The following is a 26,900-nucleotide window of genomic DNA, read 5'->3' on the forward strand; positions in this document are numbered from 1 at the left end:
ATAAAACACCAGTTTAAACATTCAGATGACTTCTTGCTATCCTCTAGGACTTGTACAGTATTTTATATTGCTCGGAATATGTGTGATGTGGAATTTGCAGCGCACTGCCTGAATGAGTGGGCTACGTTCTGGATGGTGTTCAGTGGTGCAAATCAATGCTAGCTGGCCACAAGCCAGCCAGCATCCTGCCTCAACAAACCTGTAATAGAATAAGCATTGACAGTCAGCCTGTGTCTTTGGCAGCAAGCCAGAAATAACTGTATCAGTGACAGACTGGGAGAAATTTAAAGAGGGAGTGGAGAGACAAAAAAGAAAATAATTTCATTACCATCATGGCTAGAGCGGGCATAACGAAAACGTCCACGGCTGAAGATCATGCTTGACCACTAAAGCGTGTTCAGGTATTAATAACATTTTTGTGCCATATCCATGTTGGTATTCCTATCTGTTTTAGTATCTGTTTCAGTTTGTGTTAGTTCAGGTAATTATGTCTATAACATTTTTAATTATTTGCTTATTTAGTTAATTAGCAACAAATACACAAAGAGATACTTACAGTAAGCTGATCAAACATACTTAGCTTAACAGCCTTGCCTTACAGCTAACTTCTCTTCCTGTGACTTCCCTACATCATTCCTTCTAACTGTCTGCGCTGTGGGAATTAGATTTAATACCCACTGTGGGCCTCAGGTAATGACAGGATGCCCCGTTGGCCTTTACAGTTTAAATTAAAATGAAATGTCTCAGAATTCCTTAAGGATGTACAATAGGAAACTCCAATAAAATGTCAAAAACCACAAGAAACCCGTTACTGCAGATATCACAGATATGGATACCAACGGCCATAAAGAGAAGAGATATCAGTATAAGAGGATATATAATAATTTGATACTGATTTTATACCATTTATTAATATTACTTTGTGTTTTAATCCCACACACGAATGTGTGGTCAGGGAAAGACTTCAGGCGATTTGCATGACCGCTGTAGAAACGTTGTATGATACAGTTGTATGATAGGGCTGATTGATGAATATTCTTATGGTGGGACGTCATAAGAAGAGGATATTCACAGTTGAGGTTTCAGCTCGTCTTGGGGATCATTGGTGTCCCTGTAAAACATTTGAATGGCATAAACGTTTTAAAGGCGGCCAAACATCTACAGTATGAGTACGTCACAGGTTTTATTCTGGATGCCCGTCCGATTTGAGACCAGCACTGTCTTGGGAAAATGTGTAACCAATCTACTGTACATGTGTTTAGTTGATGTGGACAAGGTCTTTGGTCCTGTACCTCAGTATTTCTTATGGAGTTTATGGGGCATTCCTGGCATTAACACAGACTTGTTTATGTTCATATTTCTGTATGGTTTTTGTGGACAGGATATCCAGATGAAGCTAATGCTTGAGACGTCTCCAGTATGGAGGTACAGAAGTAACTTCCCTATAATTTGCTTTGACGTTGTGCTGCTGAATGTAAAGTGGCTAAGATGAAAGTTAGTATGTCCTAGACCAAGCATGGTGGTGGTGGCTCAGTGATTGTGGCACTGACTTGGTAATGAGATGGTTAAGGGTTCACTTCAAAATGTCTGTAATAGTGCCTGAACCACAGGGTCCAGTACGGTCCAAACAGAATAAAGCATGAGTGATCCATTATCATATTTTACCATGGATATTCAGGACTGGATGAAAGTCCTGGCCACATGCAAAGATAAAACAAATAAACTATAAAATCAATATAGCTATTAATATAGCTTCTACATAAAAACTACTATAAACAGTAGTAGACGGTGTGTGGTGTGATAACCTCCTACTTTTTAACCTCCTACTAAAATTTGCCAAGCTTAGCAAAGACATTTGCAGTTAAGTTTTACTTAAATCTTGCACAGTTCTTCTGACGACTCTGAGTGAAATTCCTGCTTTTTGTTTTGCAGGGAAAAACCCAACAACCTTTATAATCGGCCAAAACATGGTATTGGTGCTAAAAAGTGTTTCAAAAAAGTGGAGGTAAAAAAGTGAATTTTTAGATCAAATCATATAAAGTATATAAACCATTTTTTCCTAAAACTTGTTTTTTCATAATACTTCTCTAGATCCATGCTTAATTTTTTTTGTTAATATGCATACACACTTATACACCCTGCTTTTATAGGATAAAAAGAAACACATTTGCTAAAGCTAAATACAATTTACGCCCTTTGATGTATCCGTGAGGTTTTTGAATTCAAACCTTTTCATAATCTTAATTGTCATTGGGATAAAACTGGACCAATTTACTGTATATCTCACATGAAAAGACACAAACCTGAAAAAGTGTATTACTCTAAAATGCTAAAATGTTAAGATACTGCCAGATGTATTTGACATGGTTACAGACACTACAGATTTTTTAGGTTTTTAAGCTTTTACAGATTATTAGCTTCTTAAGTCATATGCTACTAGAAGCTAAAAACTCGATTTAAATATCAATACTTAGAAATATAAATAATATGCATTTTAAATTATTATTGATTGACGCAAGACAGTATAACGCTGAAAAATGGCCATTTTTGAGGCACATATAAAATCATCTCTCCAAAACAGCTGAAGTTAGCAACTTGGCTGCATGTTTTGTTGTTGTTGTTTTTTTGTCTAAAGAGTGGTGGACAGTTTCTTATATTTTTCTTTAGTGGCATATAAAAATACAAAAGTACTGACTCATTTAAGTTGAAACATTCAAACATTAAAAAAAATAGCATCCTTTTTAAAATTAGCATAGTGCATGTGTAACATGATGAGGGCTAAGGAAGCTGTTATACATTTGTCTAGATCTTCATTCTATGTTTCTACTGGCCTAACCCCAAAACGCACGCACACACACACACACACACACACACAATCCCAAATCCCTCCCCACAACTCTCTCTCTGTCTCTCTCTCTGTCTCTGTCTCTCACTGTCCTCCTATACGCATTTAAGCTAGAGAAAGCTCTGGATCCTTCTAGTTATGTAACACAGCAGGAGAACTGTTTAATAAACTTATTGGGCCCTACGGTAAATGCAGACCCTATTGTGTATACAGCAGGAACAAATAAGATATATAATCCGGTACAAAATAAAATAATATTATTGTTTCAGTTAAATATACTGTACAGTATTATGCATCCCATGATATTAGAAGTCACTTATATATTATAACAATTTACGTACTTCATTTATTTGGTTTTATTTCATAGTTACTCATGACTTGTGTTCACTCATGTTCAGATAATTTGCTTATTCATTCTATTCATTCATGCTATTAAATGAATGTCCAGCAGTGCATTGATTTTGATACCTTGAGATTGTCTTAATCTGGTCATCCATTTGTCCAGGCCACCAAAGGTGTCAGACACATTACTGGGATTTTCCGTCAGTCACCCCAGGCCTTTCTCCATGTTTCATCATATGACATCTGAATTATTCATAGATGGCAGTCTCTCTCTCTCTCTCTCTCTCTCTCTCTCTCTCTCTCACACACACACACACACACACACTGTTATGATGCTCTAAAAAGAGATGAAAAGGTTATTCTAAGCTAAAGATTTCTAGTGGAATTAGTGATCTTAAAAACCTTTTCCTGTAGAAATATGCAGTTTTATGTATTGCTTTTGTCTTTAGGCAGACAGTTACGTGTGATTAAAGTGTATTGCATGCAAAAAGGCCTATGGTTGGGACATGGTAAGCATACAGTACTAGTCTCGCTGTGTTCACATTAAATTGTCCACATTGTCCTTTAAAATGGCATGCATGCACACATTAGTATATTGTTTGATACATTTTAGCATCGATTTCTAGCACTACTCTGAAATTCCTGTGCTGCCAGTGATCACGTCAGCAAGTGGCCTCAGTAAGCCCAAAGGCAAAACAAAAAGTTGCATGAATTCCAATCTGCCTGTTCTGATTCAAGGCATGTATCGAATATATATATGGTATTATTGGGATGATACTTATCCTTCTTCTTCCTCCAAACACGACGAATGGAGTTAAGACCAAAAAGTTCTACTTTGGTCACATCTGACCTCAGGACTTGCTCCAATGACTCCTCTGGATCATCCAGATGGTCCCTGGCAAACTTCAGACAGGCCATGGGCTGACTTAAGCAGGGGAACCTTTTCTGCGATGCAAGATTTTAAACCATGACGTCTTAGTGTATTACTGATGGTAGACCTGGAAACGATGGTCCCAGCTCTCTTCACGGCATTGACCAGCTCCTCCCGTGTAATTCTAGGCTGATTCTTCACCATTCTTAGCATCATTGATACCCCATGTATCTACTTCGACTTTGGCTGATTGTGGAGTTCACAGGTGTCTTTATGACAGCTAACGACCTCAAACAGGTGCTACTAATTTAGAATCATGAGCAGAGTTTAGCTGGACTATTTAAAAGCAAAATAACAGGTCTTTGAGGGTCAGAAATCTGGCTGATAAGCAAGTAATTAAATACTTATTTGGCACAGTAATTTACAAATAAATTGTTAAAAAATCATACAATGTGATTTCCGGACTTTTCTTTTTAGATTCTGTCTCTCACAGTGGAAATGCACCTATGCTGAAAATTGTAGACCCCTCCTTGATTTCTAAGAGAACTTACAAAATCACAGGGTGATCAAATACTTATTGACCTCACTGTATATATATATATATATATATATATATATATATATATATATATATATATATATATATATATAAAACACTTTACCTTTAAATATAATTAGTTAAAATCTAGAATTGCTTATTATTATTGCTCTAGAATTTATGCATAGCTTAATCACAAATACAGTTAATAACACTGAAGAAAAATTATCACTTTTATTGTCAAGTTAAATGCAACAACCACTACATGACATTGCACCATATCTTTAAAAAACAAACCTATGTATTTTGCATTAAAAGTAATAATAATAATAATAATAATAATAATAATAATAATAATAATAATAATAATAATTAAATCTTATTAGAGAATTAAGACAAAGTATTTCCTTTAAATGCATTAAATGCATGAGCTTTTGGACATTGGATTATAAATAGCTTGACTTGTATATGATTTGAAATTAGATTAAATCTGATCTCTATTTATTCCTACTCATGAAGTGAGCCTATACAACATTCTTACATGTGTGCTCGGAAGGTACGAAATGAATGCTCCATGTTGCAACAATACAGCAGAAAAACGCAGCTCTTAATTTACCCCGGTGTTTATTTATGCTATACAGGATACATTTATATGATTTATGACCAAAATAATTTAAAACTATTATTTCATATGATGCTTGGGGAGGAGAGGGTGCATCAGGTTTGTGACCCCATTGTTTCATACTGCAGCGTTTGTTTTATATTTTAACATTAGAAGCACACTAAAGACCCATATTAAACTGATTTCAGTGTTAAGTATATAACATACAAGTATATACAATACAAGCACAAAAAGTAATTATTTATCCGACATCTGCCGTGACTCTTAGTCATCTGAATCAATATCTTGCCCTTATTGTTACAGGCAAGAAAATTAAATAAAAAAATATATTTAAAAAAGATAGCCTCATGTGAAAATCCTACCGTAAACTACAGACCAATACAATTCAATTTTATGAAACAAGGTTTGCTGTGAGTAACTTTTATGTATGAAAGATATACACATTTATACACATCCATGAACATTTCTATTCTATTCTATCTGCTTACAGATGGTGACACTTTTAGTCCATATTTTAAGCAAAAGTTGTAAACCTGGTCTGGTCAGAACACACAGACCTCCAAATGTCTCTGTTAATTGCAAATGGCAAATTTTATTACTTGTTTATGGGTCCACATTGATTGTCCCATATTGTTGTTCTGTAGTCGGTAATAAAATTTGTTCAGTTATTGCATCTGCTTAAATCATGTACACATGCTGTGACTGTAGTGCATTATTAAAATTGAGTCAGTTCTGCAAATTTAACTAATGTCCTAGATGATGAATGATGTTGTGACTGTAATATTAGAAATCCAAAAGTGACAGAGAATGAGCAACAGTTAAAACAGTGTTCAACATGGGGTGATAACTGGTATACAGTATTTCAGCAGCTTTAAACAAGCATTTAAACTATACTGTAGCAGAATCAATTAACATTTATATGATAATCATATGCATCATTTTTCAATTATTACAAGCCCAAAAAATATCAGAGCAAAGAACTTTTTTCTTCAACATTTTTAGTTTTTTTGTTTTTAGTAATGCTTAATTTTAGAAATGCTTGATTTTTTAAAGTCTTTTTATTATATGCTTGTATTACATCCCTACATATTACTTCCCTTGAATGCATATACGACTTTTCCAGGAAATGTGAGTGAGCAAAAGCGAGAGATATAACTCAGGATTTTTTTGGCATGTTACCCATGCAACACCACTGTAAAACTCTGATTAACCTACCACATGCATTTTAAAAGCCAGACTCGGCTCTGCTCTTGCTCTTGGCAGAATCTTTTCCGTGTACAAAAGATCGCTTTCTATTTTCAAAAGCTTGAAAAATGTTTAGTTGTTTGTTTTTTTTTGCATATCTCAAGACTACTTATTTGCCTACTAACACATAAGATAAAAATGAAAAAAAAAAAGCTGTGCATGACCCGCAGATCCCAGTGATGTAAAACCTGACCAAAATCATAAAACAAATGTATACAGCGCATACAGGATTATGACTGAGGGCACCTCGGTGCACAATGTTTCAGATTTATAGTAGATTTTCTTTCAATATGAACCAGATTCAGTCTTCTCTGATCTCTCTTATCAACAAGACTTTTCTTTCATTACTCCCACCATTCTTTACAAAAGATCATCAGTTTCTAACTTCTAATAAACTCAGAGCAGCCTCCTTCACTCCAATACCATCTCACAGTTACTGATATCACGGTTTTCCCCACATGTTCTCGCTGTGCTTTATGGGTTTCCTCCAACAGTCCGAAGACAATGCCTGCTTTGTGTGTTCATGCCCTGCAATGTATTCTGTCTAGGGTGTACCCTGCCTAATACCCAAAGTCGGGCCCACATGACCCTGTACATGATACTGGATAAGTGGAATAAATTAATTAATGATTTATGCCACATGAAAGGCTGATTAGATAAATGCAAGAATGAGCAAGAGTATACTGTAGATATTCCTAATTAATTGGCTGGTGAGCATGTACTGTATATTAACAGTATTATGCATATGCAATATGCTCTCCATACTGTATACGACTTACATCAGTTTTCTTTTCAATCCTGAACAAACACACTAATATGTAACTGTGCCTTAGAAAATAGAGCTGTAAAGTACTATGCTTTATGAAGGCAATATTTTTATTCGTTTTCTCTTCCTGTAAGAATTAGCTCATCATTCTGTCTGTAAATGGAGCTGCAGAGAGAGAGCAAGAACAAGTCAGAGACAAAGAGAGAGCACTCCTTGTTTATGAATGCAATGCTGCACTGATCATATTGTAACTGCTGATGCTCCTCTGCAGTACAGTGACAATGGCTGATCAGTGTGTGTGTGTGTGTGTGTGTGTGTGTGTGGTTGGGGTATAGGAGCATTTGCATGTGTTTGCATTCGATCAATTCATCACCATTAGATTTCTTTAGCAAAAACCATGCACAATGGGCCTCGGTGAACTGATTCTTCCGAGGTACAAATTAATTATTTAGCTTTAATGTAATAGAACAAGCAATCAATAGATTTGTAGTTATTATATAGTTATCCAGTGCTGGGACTGGAAGATTGGTACTTTTAAGAAAAAAAAACCCACGTAGTTTGGAGTCAAGATCATTGCTGCGTCAGCTCACATTCTGCAGGTGATTGCCTCGCCAACTTCCTCTTTTCTGGGATTTGGGAGTTCCACTCAAGTCGTGTTGCTTAGCAACAGGTTTAGTACGGGTGCGGTTAGGGGGAATTACCACTGCAGAGGGACTCTCCTTTCACTCCATCAATTAGGCCTTAGGAGGAAAGGCAAGGGAGAGACCGAGCGAATCGGAAGACGTAAGCATGGGCGTCATTCCCTGTCATATACAGTACATGTGAGCAGAATATTGCAAACCTACTGTAGTGAAGGGAATGCATCAGTTTAGCATTAGAGGGTCTGTTTTAGTCCACTTGTTCTGTTCACTCCTACTACTAGCAGGAATAAAAATGATGATGTAAAGAGTCTTTTGTTATATCTTAGCAGTACAATATAGTAGACATTAAATATATTATGTTATATTTGATTATATTATATAATATATTTTTTATAAATTTATGTTTTTCTGAAGTCAGTTTCTTGCATTTTGAAAAAATATAAATTAAATTATTTTAATTTTTTTTTTTTTTGGCTTGATAAAATACTTACAGTAATAGTCCCTAATGCACTGTTTTACAACTTCTGTCCTATAGATGGCTCCTATTTTTCTCCACAGTGAGACTGAATAATAATAATAATAATAAATGATAATAATAATAATAATAATAATAATAATAATAATAATAATAATAATTACCCCCCCCCTCCTCTAAATTATGTCAGTTAAATTCTTTTAGATCTCCTCATGTTTTCTGAACTGCTTACTCATTTTCTGTTTTCCTGATGTTCGTCCCCTCCACCGTGTTACTTAATTAATGGTACAGCAATACAGTACAATATGATGCAGTGTGACTGTATCCAGATCTGCCAGTATTGTGCCAATCTCACTCCACAATGATGTCATCTGTCCTGTCTGGTTTTTAGCCCTCTTATTTTTAAGGTTTATCTCCTACACAGAAGCAGAAAGCAGCACTATATGTAATTACCCAGTAATCCACCCTCCGCTCTGCTATTATTACAGATTTTTTTTAAGTCCTAATGCTTTCATGTCTGTATCTGTTCATGGGTTCATTTTCACATCCTAAACCACAGCTCCACACTGTGGACAACTTATAAAGTTGTAATGTTGCTTGTAAAGGAAGCAGAGAATTTCCATATTTGAAGGCACCATACACACACACACACACACACACACACTGATTAGCCATGACATTATGACCACCTACCTAACAGTAAGTAGGTGCGACCATAACAGTGATGCACTGTGTTTGTATCACAGCCAGCATTCCCTTTTTTATTAGTTTAAACTACACTAGCACTTCTACTGCTTCCAACACTTCAACTTCAGGAAAAAGGTTCATTTGTTGCCTAATACATCCCACCCACTTCCAGCCACCATTGTAAAAATATATTAAAAATGTAGCTATTAGAAGGACCAAAATGTTATTGAAAGACAACTGGGGTAGAGCAAGTCCAAAACTGCAGCCTAGAGCTGGTCAGGACATACCAAAAGAGATCCAAGAAAAACTGGTGAACTGGCGACTGGGTGATGGGTGGCCCAGGATCACTGATGCACATGCAGAGTAAAGGCTGGCCTCTTGTAGTCCGATCCAAAAAAAGTAAAAAAAAAAGTTTAGGTAAAAAAAAAGTTTTCAGTTTAATGCACACAAAACCTTGTGTTCAAGGTCTTAAGGATTGTTCAAGATCATAAGGAACATTAAAAACACTGCACAAGGTTAGGTTTAGTGACAGTTACAGACTTTAAAGATTCCTTCATTAGCCTTAACATTCTCCAAAGATCCCCTGAGTGCATTTATTTTAATTACAGCAATGTCATTTTGCCCAAAGGCTAGACTCACATTATTGATCACATGACTGAAAGAAGCAATGTAATTGGCTTGATTTTGAATGTTTTGCCAGCTCAGTGCTTCTTTATACAAAATTATATATAGTGATTTTCTTTTTAAGTTTTATATTTTGTCACATATAAATTACATATGTACACTAATACAAACAGTTGCAGGCTAAATTAAGAATTTTGACAAAACTGTGGGGTGGATTTATAGCTGTTTGCAAAATAATACAAAAAACTGCAACAATTTCTCTATGAAATTATGTCATATAATGTATAGTGGACAACAAAAATTATTGTACAACATTGTACAACACCAGTCAAAAGTTTGGATACAAGGTTGGATTTTATTTGTTCTACATTCTGGAACAATACTGCAGATTTTAAATCTATGAAATAACACATATTACTTTAAGTAACAACAACAACAACAACAACAGTCAGTTGTTAATTTAAGACGTAAAGATCGGATGTTTTGGAATAGTTCTTGCAAGGACCGATCAAGCACATTGATAAACCTGGCTCGCATGAACACCAACCCAGGAAAGCAAGACCAAAACTTACCTCTGCTGCAGAGGAAAAGCTCATTTAGAGTCACCAGCATCAGAAATCACAGAATAACAAACAGCACCTTGGATTAGAGCTGTTATAAAGGATTTACAGAGCATAAGTAGCAGATGCATCTTAATATCATCTGTTTAAAGGAAATTATTACATATTTTAGACGCCTACATACTGTAACATGCATAGGGTGCTCACTGATGTCACTCAGCAATGGTAGAGCAGGGATTTCATAGCAGTGCTAGCAATAGCAGCTAAAACGAGGCGGCGGGCTCTCTTCCTTCTTCTGGAACGCAAGTAAAGCTGACTGACTGCTTGCTGTCCTCCAGAAGAAAACCCCAAACATATTTTTAAATGAAATCGCGTCCATTGTTTGAAATGAATAAGAGGTTGCACAAACTTATGACGTATTTTTACCCAAATGGCATGAGCAAAGACATATTGATGTGGGCGTGCATGTTGTTTTAGATTACAGACAGATAACAGTCACTTGTAACTTGTAATGTGAATACCTAAATATATTAAACTGCCAGGCAGCAGAAATGCCCGCCATTTGCATATACAGTATAGGATATCCAAAGTGAGAAACAAAATCACAAAAAAGGGGCGAAAACAAGAAAAGCATGTTTAAAGGGTTGCCGACTGATAATTAATGTAAGTTATAAGTAGAGTATAAGCTTTGATTATTAATGTACAGTAGAGGACAGGAAAAGCTCTCAGTGTTATATCCATAAAACAGCCTTTCTCTTTTTTACACAATTCTATTTCTAATCACTCCTTTGACAAGGCATAGTGAGTCACTGTCTGCACTCTGTTAGACTTTAAAGTTAGGCAGACCATGAAAAGTGAGTCCTCAGTAGTTTACTAAAACTCCTATAGTAAGCTTGTATGTGGGAGTCTGAAAGCAGACCGCCGACAGTAGATAAAAAACGTTTTAACAACTTTTTTGAAAAATATAATTTAGAGAGACATAATTTCACTACACTAACGAGTCTAGTGCAATTATGGTTTAGCATAACAATACCCTCGTGCAAAAAGCATGTTACATAAAAACAGTTGCAAACAAGGTTCATTTTCGAAACAATCAAGACACAGAGCCATCACTTTAACATCACTGAACTAAATCCCAGGTATCCAATGACCTCAGAATTGTTATCTGGCTGAATAAGAAATTCCCACAATCATATTCCATAATCTACTGGAAAACCTTCCCAAAAGAATGGAGTTTGTTCTAACAGGAAAAGGAACTACATATTACTTTCATGCCCGGGTGTGTTAAAAAAAATAAAAAAATCAGCACCATACATGTATCTGAACACCATCACAATGGATTTGAACTAACACAGCCAAGTTGAGACTGAAGTGTAGACTATCAGGTTTAATTCAGGGGTTACTGAAAACATTTTTTAAACAGGAAATACACCCATTTTGGACACAATACCTCCATTTTCACATGCTGTTAAGTAAGTAGTATGTTTATGGCTAGTAATACGTTTTTTGGTTTCATAGGAACATCTAATACAGTCGAATTATGTATTGAGGCTTGTGAAGGAGGTCATTAATTGAAGAGATACAAAAAAACCTTATTATTGGCCAAATCAACAAATTGGTACATCCCAAAAAAAAAAGAAAGGAATTCACTGGTAAACTCTTACCAAATCAAAAGCTTTTACCAAATCAAGGCATGTTAGGAATACTCTTGAGGAGATTGGCCTATCAACAGAAACCACCGATGCTAGAAAGCATCTAAAATACCTGCAAATCTGGAATAAGATCTTTTGGACAATTGAAACCAAGATTAACATGTTTTAGACTGACAGGAAAAGAAGAACTAGAAAGGATCATGATCCAAAGTATACCACATCATCCCGAGCATACGCATGTGTGACTGCCAGTGGAAGTGGGTCATTGGTGTTTATTGATGATGTGACTACTGCTAGAACTAGCATAATGAAGTTTATAGAGCTAATTTTCCACTCAGATTCAGTAAAATGCTCAAAAACTGATAGAACAGGGCTCTGCAGTTCAGATGGACAATGACCAAATAAGATCCCTTGACACTAATGAAAGAGTTTCTTAAAGCAAAGAAAGGAGATGCTCCTAAAGGGCCCAGTGCATCACTTAGTAAAGACTGAAGGATAGAAAGTTCTACGATAAAGAAGCAACTGAAGTCGCTGTAGCAAAGGGCTGGCAGTGTGATTAAAATCAAAGAATCTCAAGGGGGAAGCTCAGCATTTGGTGACGTCAATGGGATCTAGTCTTAAAGCAGTCACTAACTGCAAATGATTTGCAACCAAGTATTAAAATAATTCTTCTGTTAATTTGTCCAATCTCATGTGAAAGCAAAAGGGATGTAGAAGATAAAATTGTAATTCCTAAACAACTAATATGTTATTTTTATTACACCAATTCAATTTCAGCTGAAGATCTAGACTTCAATAACATTTTGATTGCTTCATTTCAAATCTATTATGGTGATAATCTACATAGATAAATTTATGAAAAATGTGTACTGTAACTGTACAGGTACTTATGGACCTGTGTGTTTTTGTGCTACAACAAAAACATTACAGCTGTTAAAAAACAAAATATCTTCTATATATACGGGAAGATCGTCATGGGTTGAGGCCTTAATGGATTGGCCTCGTTTGTCCGACGCATTCCATTTGCATTTATCAAGACTAGGATCTTCGGAATTTGGAAGCCAGGTCAATGGCCTTGCCTGTTCATTGAGTGTTCTGGTGCCTTTCTATCATGGCCAGCAGTGACTTTTTCAGTGATTTGTGCTGCATCGGCTTTTCTGTGAGATCAGACTGACCTTGATCACTGCCCATGATCTTATCTCTAGTTTACTGGAATATCATTTATAGTCAGTGTTAATATGTAAGTGTTATATGGTGTTAATGGAATGGCTGATCGTGTATGTTAGTTCCTTCTATAGGGTGAAAAAAAAATGTAATGCCTTTTTTTTATTAAACATTAAAGCACAGTTAAATTGTGCAGTAACATTTTTTAAAGATTTTTTTAGGATATTTAAGTCAGTCACTCGGAACACTTGTAATGCTAGATTACAATGCTCTAGGCTGCATAATTTAACATTGTTAAAGTTTTCACTGAACATACCTGTACGATGTACTGAACAGCTGAAAAAGACACTTTAACTTTTTTTATGTTCCATATTAACTGTACTTACCATTAACCTTCAGGGATTTATACAACAAGATTAGATTGAATAATCTACAAAAAAAGAAATGAAGGTACAAATAAACCAAGCCACATTGTCCTTGTCATAACATGTACTACGCTTATTTATCAGAGCATCCTATTTCTTAGTCCATAGTCTATACTGTCCTACAAGCGGTTGTGAAGGATTAAAAAATAGTGCTTCATATTCCCCTCTAGTGGATTTCTTGAATTATAACATCAATGTACCTACAGTATAAAACTACTAAACTAATATAGAACAGTCAGCATTTAGGAAAATTATATTAACATATCTAAAAAGATCAGATAAAATGGCAAATAAAATGAAAACTTGGAGAGACAATGGAGAGACAAACTGAAAACGATTAGTGTTCTAGATTTAACTTTTGTGTTAAAGTGTAGCTTGGTATTGTGTGATGAAGTGCAAAAAGATTTTCTTCTTCTTCATACATACAGTTTCATCATAGTGCTTGATCCACCTGGAGCTATCCAAGGTCCCTAAACTGCCAGCAGGACTACCATAATCCTAGAAGACAACACCAAGCTTTTGGTGAGAAAATCACATAAATATCGTTTTTAGAACCAAAGGTTCTAAGGAAGGAACTATGGTGTAGGATTTTATTATTATTATTATTATTATTATTATTATTATATGGCAACAACGTTCAGATGGTGCAATGTAATTTAATGAATGTTTTAAAATAGATATAAGCTTACAATTATTGATTTATTGGCACATGCAGTATTTTAGATTAGCATGGTTTAGTCATTTACTGTCTCCAGCGTAACTCTCCTGTATTTCATAGACACACACACACAGCCTAATTCACTAGTGTCTCACCCACACACATTAAGTGAGTATTCATGGCAGACCTGCAGTGCATCTGCTTTCCACCAGCACATCTACACACCATGACAAGATAACAGAGAGGAGCTGCTTTCAATTTTAAACAAACAGCTTTTACATACAAGCCCAGACAGTAGATGGCTCTCTTGAGTTTCATCCTTTTAATGAAAAATCAAAGTGTGAATTTTGGCAAATTATATGTTGCTTTTGAACTGTACTGTTAAAATAGAAAATCACTGCAGTCTCTTGCTATTGAATAAAAGTAAAAAATATAAAGTAAATGTGCACAAATATATGCATCAAAACACTGTTTAAGGATGTGCAGTCTGCTGCTGAAGATTAGTTTGTCCTGATTATGTGTGTATATAGGGGTGGTGGTGGGGGCATGTAATCCATGGCATTATGTATATTTATTTTGACCTTTTGATCAATGTTCTAGCTGGATGTAATAGCCTAACTTCACCAGTGATAAATATTTTTCCAATCTGATGACATGAAATGAATATTGTGGAGTGTTCTAGGCTTAGTTGATGCCAGTGGGCAGAGGTAGACTGCAGGATGTCTTTAGGATTACAGACCTGGAGTGCCGCTAGAAATTCTGGGTCCCTACTATACTGGGCCTCCTACTTTCCACAAATTGCCAAAGGTCTTTTAAAACCCTGAAAGCCCAAGTGGCACAGGTGAGACTTCAGACTTTTAACTGTGTTAAGATAAGATAAGATAAACCTTTATTAGTCCCACAAGTGGGAAATTTGTTTTGCCACGGCAGCAAGTGGACAGTACAAAGTTAAAAATTAAGAAACAGAATAAAGTAAAATAAAATAAAAATAGGGGAAATAAAATAAAATAACAAATACTAACAGTATAAACTATACAATCCGGCTATAAAGTATGGACATCTGTGTAGTAAAAAATATTTACATAAAAATATATTTAGACATTAAGTAAACACAGTTGACTAAGTAATATGTTTGTACTCAATGAATATATGTATACATACAGAGAGTGAATGACAGGCATTTACAGTAATATTCTAAATGTATTAAATGTTTAAAAAAAAATTAATTGTTTTTGATTTTGAAAATATTTCAGGCATTACTTTTTTTTAATAGCGAATTTTTGCCACTACCAGAATGTATAGAAATAATCTTGCAAAAATGTAGAACTCTCAAAATTAACATTTTATTATTACTATGTATTACATTATTTTGGTCATAGAAACAACCAAACTCAGCCATAAAAACATGTCAACATGTGTATCTGTGCTATTTATTTGCCTATGCTGTTTTCTTTTTCTTTTTGCTAAGTCATAATTGTATAGCTGGCAAAGAGGAAATAACATATATATACAGTGGGGGAAATAAGTATTTGATCCCCTACAGATTCTCTAAGTTTGCCCACCTACAAAGAAATGAAGGGTTATCATAGGTTTATTAGGATTGAGACCTAATATATATATATATATATGTTTATTTAAAAAAACAGCAAATAATGTCTAAAATGCTCTGAGCTTTAAGGGCTATGGGTCTCTCATCAATCAGGGGCCTCTGGAATCGTCCTTACTTACCCTTTTTACGGCACCCCGTTAAAGACTTATTAAGCTCCTTAGGACTTATTAAAGCTCTAATACTGTTAACATCTCTAATTTCCTAAAATCTTCATACCAATCCATCTTTGGGATGATCACAATACATCTTAAGGAGTTTTGAGGTTTAAACACCTGACGGCATGTCACATCTCTCTCTCTCTCTCTCTCTCTCTCTCTATATATATATATATATATATATATATATATATATAATTTTGTCTTATATATATATATATATATATATATATATATATATTTCATTTTGTGTTCATCATCTCTGAGAGCTTCTGTCACTTTAACACATCCTTGTATGTGCAAACGTACTTGGCAATAAAGCTCTGTCTGATTCTGATACAAAACATGCAAACCACTGCCACGGATCCAGTGCACCACCTTTCCACCAGGGATACGCTCTCATTTACTCACTCACTTACTCATCATCTATACCGCTTTATCCTTATACAGGGGGAGATTTAGGGCACGAGGGATGCGGGGTTACACCCAGGAAGGTGTGCCAATCCATCGCAGGGCACACACATTCACACACTCGCACGCTCATTCACACACTACGGGCAATTTGGGAACGGCAGTTATCCTAATCTGCATGTCTTTGTCCATGACTGTGGGAGGAAACCGGAGTACCCGGAGGAAACCCACCAAGCACATGCAAACTCCATGAAGACAGAATCGAACCCAGAACCTGGAGGTGCAGGGAAAACAACATATTTAAAAGCTATAATTTACCACTACGTCACCGTGCCAGCTCTATGGGAAAAAAACAAAAACTGACAAAAGTTTTCAGTTAAGCATCAGGTTATTACCCTGATAATGTCAATCCCCAATCAGAATCAACCACACGCGCACGGTGCACGCTTCCTTTCTTCTCCTTCACTTTTTTTGCATAGTCATTTTCATAGTGAACTTGGTGCGTGTGCGAGTGAGGCGACCATACTGCCACACCCGGCACACACACACACAGTCTTCACGAGAAACACGCGGACATTAAAACTCCCCGACACTGACTGAGCTCCACCTGTGCAGGCGGGGGAGCGGAACGGAACAGGAGGAGAGCGCGCGCAGAGGAGACAACACTGTCTCACAGTACAGCATGTCTGCTGGGGATCCTTAGAGCTCGGGGTGAATTAAAAGAATAATCATTGAAAGGGGGAAACAATGTGGAGACTCAGAGGTTCATCCATGAAGTCAGGAAGGATCGTGTTTGCAGGAGAGCTTTCACCGGAGTGTGTATGACGGTGCGCGCAGGTTATGTGGACGTCGACGTGTGGCGCTTGGACTTTTCTCCGCCAGCATTTCTACCCATGATAATAATAATAATAATTATTATAATAATAATACCGATACTAATCCTAAAACATATTTTATTCTAGCTTCGGTAATGAACGGGGACAAAAGCGGGACTCAAAAGAGGGACGGAAAGAGAGAAGAAGAAGCAACAAATCGCTCCGTGTCGTTTCGCTCCGCGCGCGCGGACGTGAACCCGCTCCGGTTTTTGCCGTCTGCGCTTTCAGGAGGCGGCGGCGGCGGTGTTGGTGTCGGGGGTGCTGTCGGATGCTGGATGTTGTTGTGGTGGTAGTTGGACTGTCTGTCGTTTTCCCATCTGTCTTGTGAGACATGGCAGCGGCGATCGCCAGCGGTTTGATTCGCCAAAAGCGGCAAGCGCGAGAGCAGCACCTGCACAGACCGGCGACTCACCGCCGCAGGAAAAGCCCGAGTAAGAGCAAAGGGCTGTGCAACAGCAACCTGGTCGACATCTTCTCCAAAGTGCGAATCTTTGGCCTCAAGAAGAGGAGACTCCGGAGACAAGGTGTGAGCAAAATCAATAAAAGGGCGCCTTTTTTTTTTTTGTCTGTTCTTGAAGCTGTTGCGTCTCGGGTATAAAGGCACTGGTGTTTAATTAGAGACCTCCTGAAACATTCATTTACCTTATCCTCCTCTTCCAGTTTAAGGTTATACTACGTGATAAGGGAATATATATATATATATATATATATATATATATATATATATATATATATATATATAAATTCCTTGTAATTACACTTAAATGAGAATCTGAATCTTATTTGCTTATTTCTCATATCATATAATTATATTGCTTATATTGTTTTTTTATTCCTGGCTACACTTTACTTTCTCTCTTCACATGGTGTGTCTGCAAATCCAGATAGAGGTCGAATTCAAGCTGATTAAAGGTGCTGAGAGTTTGACAATTTTTTTAAATATCTTTAAAATAATTTTTTTTATTATTCATATTCGTAAGGCTTTGATATTAGGAACGGTGGTGTAGTCGTTAACACTGTCGCCTCGCACCTCCAGGGTCTGGGTTCGATTCCCAACTCGGGGTCTGTATATGGATGGAGTTTGCTTCTTCTCCCCGTGCTTGGTGGGTTTCCTCGAGGTACTCCGGTTTCCTCCCACAGTCCCCAAAACGTGCAGATTAGTCTAATTGGCGTTCTGTGTGTGTGTGTGGATGCATGTGTGAATGTTGACCAGAGGAAATAACGGTCACCTTGGCCTCCACAATCCCTAGTTGCACTATACATGGATGGATGGATGGATGGATTACTAACATTGCATTTGAAATGTTGTCTAATTCTGGGCCATTGCTTTGTAAGTGTTTTGAATTTTGAATGATTTCCGCCAGACCTCTTGCTGTTGGTGCTTTCACACTTACACAGTAGTCTAGAACACAAAATGTTCCTTTAGTATTAATTGCTGCTTGGTGGTTAGAAACAAAATTAGAGGGTGTGGTTGGATACACATGATTACAGGTGGCATTCACTGTTGCACCTAATGAACCGTGGTGGAGAGCACATTAATTAAACGGAATGCGTTTGATCTTACCATGCATATCAAATCAAATCAAGTGGTGTTTTTTTTTTTTTTTTTTTTTTTTGCATAATTACATGGTAAAATTGTAAACACGTTTAGACTTGTTTGACTAAATGGTACTATGGTACTGTGCAAAAGTCTTGAACCACATCACATTTTTTCATTAAATAAAAAAAAATAGGATTTTAAAATTTTTATTTACTGCAACAGGCTAGAAAGTGCCCAAAGATACATTTTAATTAAAAATTGGTTGTCTATCTAAAAACTTCAGCAGCAATCTCATTTCCCCTCTCATCTATTCCAACCATTCAGCATCACCAGCATACTAATCACTGGCCTGATCATCTGTCATTTTCTGGCTCAACCAAAAAAATTATCTGAAACAGGTTAGGTACTTGACAAAAATATGATCCAAAAAATCCTTCAGGAAGTCTGAACAACTAATCTTCAAGACTTCATTAAAAAAATAAAATAATAAGTTCTAGCTCTTTGGAAGCATAAAGAAATGACGGGTGGCCCAGGATTTTTGCACGGCACTGTATACACACACTGTATGGTGTAAATTCTACACTCTGTGTTATATAAACACTGGGGAACTTTTGATTAATTTGTTCATGATCATGACTTATTACCATCTAATGAACACTGCTGGAGTGATACTGAAGTTAGAGCATCTGTAGTCTAATTTGACAAAGTTTGTATTATACTGTCTCTACTTCCTTACTTAGATATTTATTACATGACCCACTTTTGGATGGAGCAAATGCAGGCTTGTTGCATTAAATACAGTTTCATTATCCTTAAGTAGATCTGGAAATTGTGTATTGGTACATCACAGGAAGTTCTTATTAAACCACGGCAGATGGAAGCTTTGGCACATTGTGGGTGGTTTTGGGTTTTGTGTCTATATCAAGAGGTGTGTGTGCGTGTGCGTGCATGTGCGTGTGTGTGTGTGTGGGTGTGTGTATGTGTCTAAGTGTTTGTCAGGGCGGAATATCATACTGTGAATAATAGACTTGACGAGCATATGTGTGTGGAGCCTGGGGAGAGAAGTAATGACAGAGACAGGAAGTCGTACTATAAGAGGTGACGGCCATTTTGTTAAACTCTGACCGTAGTGCCCTTTATGTACGGCAATGTTTATTGGGTTAAGTGCTTAACTGAAACTGAAGTGTGTGTTGGATTATTTAGCCTGGATAATGTCTAATGAAGAGGCTCTTGTCATAGAGTTTGACTGAGTTAGGAGTATTTCATTCAATTTCTTTCTTTAATGATTATTTTTTTGCATAGAAAGATGAATATCCGGGTTCATGTGCATGTGCACTGTTGTGTTTGTGTTATGGAGGCTTTATAGGAAGCCATTAATTTTCTACCCACTTGAGATTTATCAAGTCAATTTAACTGCAGCTATGACAACCTGTCGACAGCAAGGCAGGCGTTATACACATAGAGAAAGCTCATCATCATCATCTCTCTCCCTCTCTCTCTCTCTCTCTCTCTCACACACACACACATCCTTGCATTCATAAACAAACAACTTGTGGAAAGAGCTGTAAGTTAAAAGTGTGGATGTGTTCAAATAAATACAGAATGCATGATAAAATGAGAGCCGTGCATATAATACTCAATCCATTTACTGTAGGAAAAATAAAATATTGAAATACACAGAATGCCTGGGATTAGAGGGATCTGCTTGTCCCTGATCAACAAATTCTAACTTGTTGCTTTAAGTAAGGGTGACCTAACAGTATTCAGTAACAGTGGCTTTGACAAAAGAAATAGATATAAGAAATGCAAGAGGTGTTATAACTTCAATATTCTAAGGACAGAAATGAGATAAATGGTATTGTTGACAGCAAAACAAACAAACAAACAAATAGTTTTATCTTGACATTGACATAATTGTAAATTGTAATTTGAAATTGTGAAGTGCTTTAGAAAAATGTAAATTAAACAAATTAAATGTTTTTTTTATTAGCTAGGTAGATACATTTTTTTTATTTAAAAAATGCATTAAGAATTTTATATAATGTAATATTATTATACATCATAATATGCATTATATATAATAATACTAATAATACTACTACTAATAATACTAATACAATTTATTATAATTTAATTAATTATATTGGTATATCATATAAGATAATTATATAATTTTTTATAATATAGAAAAAGGAATGGATATAGCTTACTCTAAGGCAAAAAAAAAAAGAAATGAGATAGCTGTAATTATTGATAGCAAAACTATTAAACTATTTACAAAATTATTTTTCCTTTTGACAATACATTGTAATTCTAATTCATTATTCATGATATTATATATTATATATTAGTATATTATATAATTATACTCTTATATGGTATATTAATATTATGTTAAAACATGTATTATATATTATAATCATATAATTTATTACAATTTAATCAATTATATTAGTATAATATATAATATAATTTATTCTAATACAGATGAGGATGAGGTCATATTAAGTAATATAGTCATATCTCGTTTAATCCATCCATAATATCTTGTTTAATCCATCCTTCTTTTGCATTACAAGGGAAATGTATTGTTAGGATTATGCATAAAGAATATTAAACAGGATATTTAAACAGCTCAATTTGACATTTGTCTTATGTTGAAATATTTTAATACGATAGGACTTTAGCCACTTTGTTATCTTAAAAAAATAATTAACGTATCAGCATTAATATAAATGGAAACATATGCATATAGTAAACATAATGTTTTTAATAAGTTGCGCTCACCTTGTCATGCAAGGTCAAGGGGGTCGAGTATACAGTAGAGCTTCGCTGTTCCTGAACTGCTTGAATGTACTGTATGCTATAACACCCAAACCATCTAGTGACGTGTCTGAACAAACCTCCTTTATTTATTCAACCCATCAACAGTAGGATTTATTTATTTATTTATTTATTTATTATACCTATTTAGTATCTGTAATTTACATGGTCAGATATAAAAAATGTCTCCTGGCAATGGCAGTTCTAGTGCGTATGGTGCCCTAAGCAAACTCCCCTTTAGTGCCCTGCTGGAAAAAAAAAAAAAAAAAAAAAAAATTTCGCCTTAACGGACATAAATGTTGCTAGCTTATTTTATTACACCTGTAATATTACACTCATAAAGTGATGACATAGCTGCATACCTTTGTCTTTTTTTCATTTGTCATTTTATTGGACACTTAATGGCTTTGACCTTTTTATTTTTTAATTCAGCGAACATCCGGACATTACCCATTCCCATTTATAGTAATAGTCTAGACTAAAGCATTTCACCTTTGGGTGTGTATAGACTGGTTGTAAATTATTCTTAACAACAATTTTACACAAAACAGAGGGATGAAATATGCTTCGAAACTACACAGTGCAGGACATATTTACAGTATTATGAATATACTGTATTTTGCACATTATGAATATTTGGTAGCATTATGTAGTGTGATTGATTTTACTAGTTGAGATCTACTTCTCCGCTTCGCACTACTAAGTGTGTGTCCTTCCTAGTCCAGTCACCATCCTGAGCCTTTCTCACAAACTAAAGTCGTGGCTCCATCAAGGTGAATTGTCCCACATAATGACATCACATGAAAGCGAGCAATAAAAAATCAATTGTGCAAATGTTATTATTATTTTTAACTTTTTTTTTTCTTTTTTCTCTGTGCCCAGTGCTGCAAGGATCAGTGATGATCTAGGGGTGCTTCAGCAAGGTTGGAATCAGGCATATTTGTCTGTGTGAAGGACGCATGAATCAAGCCTGTTTTTGCAACAGGTCACTAAGTGTTTCATGCCACACAGTTACTCAAGGTCAGATCGAGACCCTGTCATTGCCAGTCTGATCCCTGCATCTGAACCCTATTGAAAACCTCATATCCTGCGATATGATTAAGAGGATAGTCACTGTTTTTTGCACCTAGATTGGAGTAAAGTTGCCAAAAAGCAATGGAGAGCATACCAAGATGCGTGAAAGCTGTGATTACAAACTAGGGTTATTACACCAAATATGGTTTCTGTTTCTTAGTTAAAACATGGTACATGGGCATAAAGTTTATGATGAACTGGGGTGTTTGGATGCCGTTGCCCCTAACAAGGGGCACTCAGATTTGCTGATGGTGGACTGGCTGGATGCTTTTCATCTCGTTCCTTCTGTCCCTGCAGTGTGAATAATCTACACTGATCTTATCCATGTTCTTACTACGTTCAGATTTTCCTCCAGGTTGTCTAGTTTCTTCCCACCTTCCAAAACATTCTAATTGGTGGGTCATCCTCTAGGTGTGACAACATGTGCACATGACTGGGATGGATGGGAATCACCAGGGACCCGGCAATATTATTTTCTTTATAGTATTAGATATTATCACGATACCTTGGTGCGACTGTTAATTAATCATTTTTCATTATGAAAAAGTCAATATGTTGAGCTGTTGGTTCACCCTTTGTTTTAGAGTGAATACAGGAAGTTTAATTACAGTATATTTAATCTAACCACACTTACTGATCATCTCTTTTTCGAATTAAAATTAAAATTTTGGTCACGCACACAAGCATACATAGTATAAATCGCAGTGAAAGTCTGTGACCTAAAATGAAAAGATAGGACCGAAAGATGGAAAATTGAACTAGAAGAATATGATTAAACTAAAATGAGAGTTTCCAATAATACAAATAAAAATGGATGGAATGTATAAATCTGAAAATCTACAGATTTACAAAGTTTTTTTAGCCAATGCTAAATGTTTATGGCCTGTAATCTGCATTATCATTGTGTTCCATCATGATTTCTGTGTGTATATTGTTAAACACATGTTTTAGGTACTTATGTCATTCTGTATACAGATCAGCCATAACATTAAAACCATTACCATTTAAACCCCCTCGTGGGCCTTTGCAGGGTGTGGCTGTGGTGTCTATCACCAGGATGTTGGTGTTTGGGTGCTGTGGGGTGGGAGGTGGGGCCCCAGTGAATCAGAATTGTTTACCGTAAGTGTTTGATTTAATTGGGATCTTAGGAGTTTGTAGATCATTAGGCTCTTGGCCCTCCAGGGTGGTTCGTGGTTCTGATGCCTTTCAGTAATGGCCGACAGAGATTTGTGCTGCATTTGGTTTTTCTGCTGGTCTTTGGTTCCCGCAGGCATGGGTGAGCACTGGGGGCCCATGATCCTGACACCAGTTTGCTGGTATCAACTCGATTCTCATGCATCGTGCCAGGATGTGCGTAACTCTACCTTCCTCTCGAACTGTAATTCAGAAAGCAGTTATGTGTGCATGTGGGAATTATATTTGTATAAATTACTTCTGAGTTCCCAGGAGGTGTTAATTCTTCTTTTTTTTTGCAACAGCAACTCTGTCTGCTGCTACAGCTCTGGACTGTAATTACCATAATAGGGAAATAATTAATTCATTAAAAAGAATTATAAAATAAAAAAAGTTGCATTGGCAAATCAAGATGCTTTAAGATGGTGGCAGACCTGCTCTCGTTCAGTTTGCTGTAAAAGCATAGCATTTATTCTTTTCTTATAAAACATAAGTGCTGGATTGAAAGGAGCTACATAAGGTCTTCATGTATTCATGCTATTTTAGTGCATTTTTTAAACTCACTAAAGATAAATATTTATTTTGTTCGAACGTCGAACAATCAGTGCTTGATTGCAATTTGAACCAAAAACGTGAACGACGTATTAAATGTCATCAGCAACATATTGTCAGCTTGCGTTGATGAACAGGCATGCTTATCCATGTCGGAGAAAGAGGCGGCTTTAACGAGTGAATGTGAATGTCTCATTTGTACATCACCACATTTCTATTCAGGAATTACAGCAACAACACCCTGATTGCTCGTGGCACCTCGGGTTTCTTCACGAATGTATTAGTTTCCTCCTCTTTCAATCCTTATTCGATTGTGCCTCAAACACGGCTTTATGAAGGTCTAAAATTGTTGGAAATATGCATTTTAATTTTATTTTAATAATATGCATATTGAAGAGGTTATTTAAAATAATTTGAATTTATTTTATTTAAACATGGCGTGACTGCAATATAATTATCTTGAAAATATCATGATGCAAATTGAACAATTAGACCAGAGAAATTCATTTAACTCCTTTTTTCATTATGAATTTCATATCATATCATTATTATGAAATGCAAATGCTTCCATTGAAACAACACTAAATATGGAACATACTGTACTGTACATATGGAATGTATGAAAAAAGTGGTACCGCATTATTTAGTAATGCTGTTAATCAATTACAGTATATTGTCCTTGGGCTCTATAGACCTGTATCGTGTGTGGGAAATTTAATCTAGTCTCTGATCAGCGCTTGATCTGTGGAGAAAAACACTCACACTTATACGCACAGACACACACAGACACACACACAGAGCGCTTTTTAAAATGTAGCTGTTTGCCAATTACATTGTGTGACACCGCACGTCTCAGGGATCTCGCCATTTCCTCTGGCATCACTAGAAGGTCGTCTGAAGGGCATTTGAATCAGACGGTTATTGTTTGCTCACTCGCTCATGAACGCCGCCTGAGCCGTGCAAAAGCCAAATTAGTGAGCGAGCTAAAGGTGGGTTTATAGGTTTTAAACGTTTTAATGTTTAAAGCATTTTTTTATTATTCTAGGGAATTATTAAAGGTAATGATTACCATTGTTGAATTATGTTCAAATGACGGTTTATACTGTAGGTATGATAATATATGAAATGTTAAAATTGCATCATTATTTTTAATATGCTTGATGATGCATGAAAATATATTATCACTTTGAAATGATTAAAACATTTTTTTTTATTAAATAAGAATGAAAGAACAAATTGAAAAGTGAAAATCTGAGATTTTTTGCTAAATGAAAAGACATTTCTTTAAGTCCACATACTGTGGCTGAACCCCAAACGCAAACGCTGCACTGCTTTAGTAATTATGTGTTTATATGTTTAATTTTAATGCCAAATGTTTTAAATGTGTAGTTATAATGAGTATACACGTTATAATAGGATACACCATAAAATCCTTACATTATTTTGCCCTCCTGATCATATACCGGGCTGATCATAATAGCTCAGGTTCTGCAACGTGTTATCTGACATGCTCTGCTTGCTCCAAACATGACACGATATTTCAAGTCTGAAACTGGCGATAAAAAATAATCAAAGGCTCGGCTTGTTCCCGCATCACTGGACTTTTGAACTGCAAACAAAGCTGCGTCTGTTTCTGTTCACCTTTCATGATCAGCCATGACATGATAAGAGACAGCACTCTCAAGTTGCTTTTGTTCTAAAAGACAGACTCATAGGTAGATGCAAAAGTGCCCTTAAGATGAAGAGATTCCCCAGGAAAAACTAAAACCTATTTGTTGAAAAACAGACAAGGACCTGTCTGTTTTAGAGGACAAGAAATGGGAATCCCTGATACGGTCTCCCTGGCAACAGTCCGGATGAGGGAAATCCTAGACAGGAAGAATGTCTCCATAGTAACAGACTGTGGGTGAGGGCGGGGCTGTGTAAAGGAGCCGGGGAAACTCTCCATGGCAACAGAGCCAGTGTGTGACATTGGAAGGATTCAAGATTCCTGAGGATTTTAGTAGACATAAGCATTTATTAGTTTAGTACTTCTATCTATTGCATTGTGTTCATTATGGCTTATTTTAATTTGATTTCATTTATCATCTCTATTGCAGTCCTCATATCTTATATTAAACAAGAGAGAAGTTCAAAAAGAGATATTCCCTTTAAAGCTTATTCCAAACCCACACGCACACACACAGAAGGTGTGATCCGGGAGAAAGTTAATTAACATAACGTGTGAGCTGAGATAAGGAATCCTAAAACGGATGATCACAGCATTTGGCACTAAAGTCGGTTTGCCTAGTGGAGGGAGACGTCGCTGTCTAATTTATGTGCACAATGTTCCTGTACATCCGAAAGTGGGTCACCGCCATCTGGAGTGTGTAATAGTATGGTTGTGTAGGTGTTTGGGTGGTGTCAAAGACACTTTTGCTGGGATTCCCTCACCTACATAAGCCAGGGGGGATAAACCATGGGGTGAAAGTAACAGGAATGTAGGGTAATAAGAATTAGCTTAAACTGTGCCACTATGTGGAAGTGGTATAACGTGTTCTCATAGATAAAACCTCAGGAAAAACCTAACCTGA

At 36.1% G+C, this 26,900-nt stretch overlaps 1 protein-coding gene across 2 annotated transcripts in view; it reads left to right on the forward strand.

The window, feature by feature from the left end:
• The window catches only part of LOC128506547 (fibroblast growth factor 14-like), a 68,786-nt gene that overhangs the window by 15,392 nt on the left and 26,494 nt on the right, over positions 1-26,900 (forward strand). The window contains exon 1 of one of the 2 annotated variants that reach the window (XM_053477045.1): positions 16,926-17,689. The exons of the other annotated variant lie outside the window; for it this stretch is intronic. Within the exon in view, the coding sequence (XP_053333020.1) occupies positions 17,497-17,689 (193 nt within the window). The 5' untranslated portion in view covers positions 16,926-17,496. Of the gene's footprint in view, positions 1-16,925; positions 17,690-26,900 lie in introns of those variants that run through there. 2 annotated transcript variants of the gene reach the window in all.

This window comes from Clarias gariepinus, chromosome 18, assembly GCF_024256425.1.
Source record: "Clarias gariepinus isolate MV-2021 ecotype Netherlands chromosome 18, CGAR_prim_01v2, whole genome shotgun sequence".
NCBI classification, from domain to species: Eukaryota; Metazoa; Chordata; class Actinopteri; order Siluriformes; family Clariidae; genus Clarias; species Clarias gariepinus.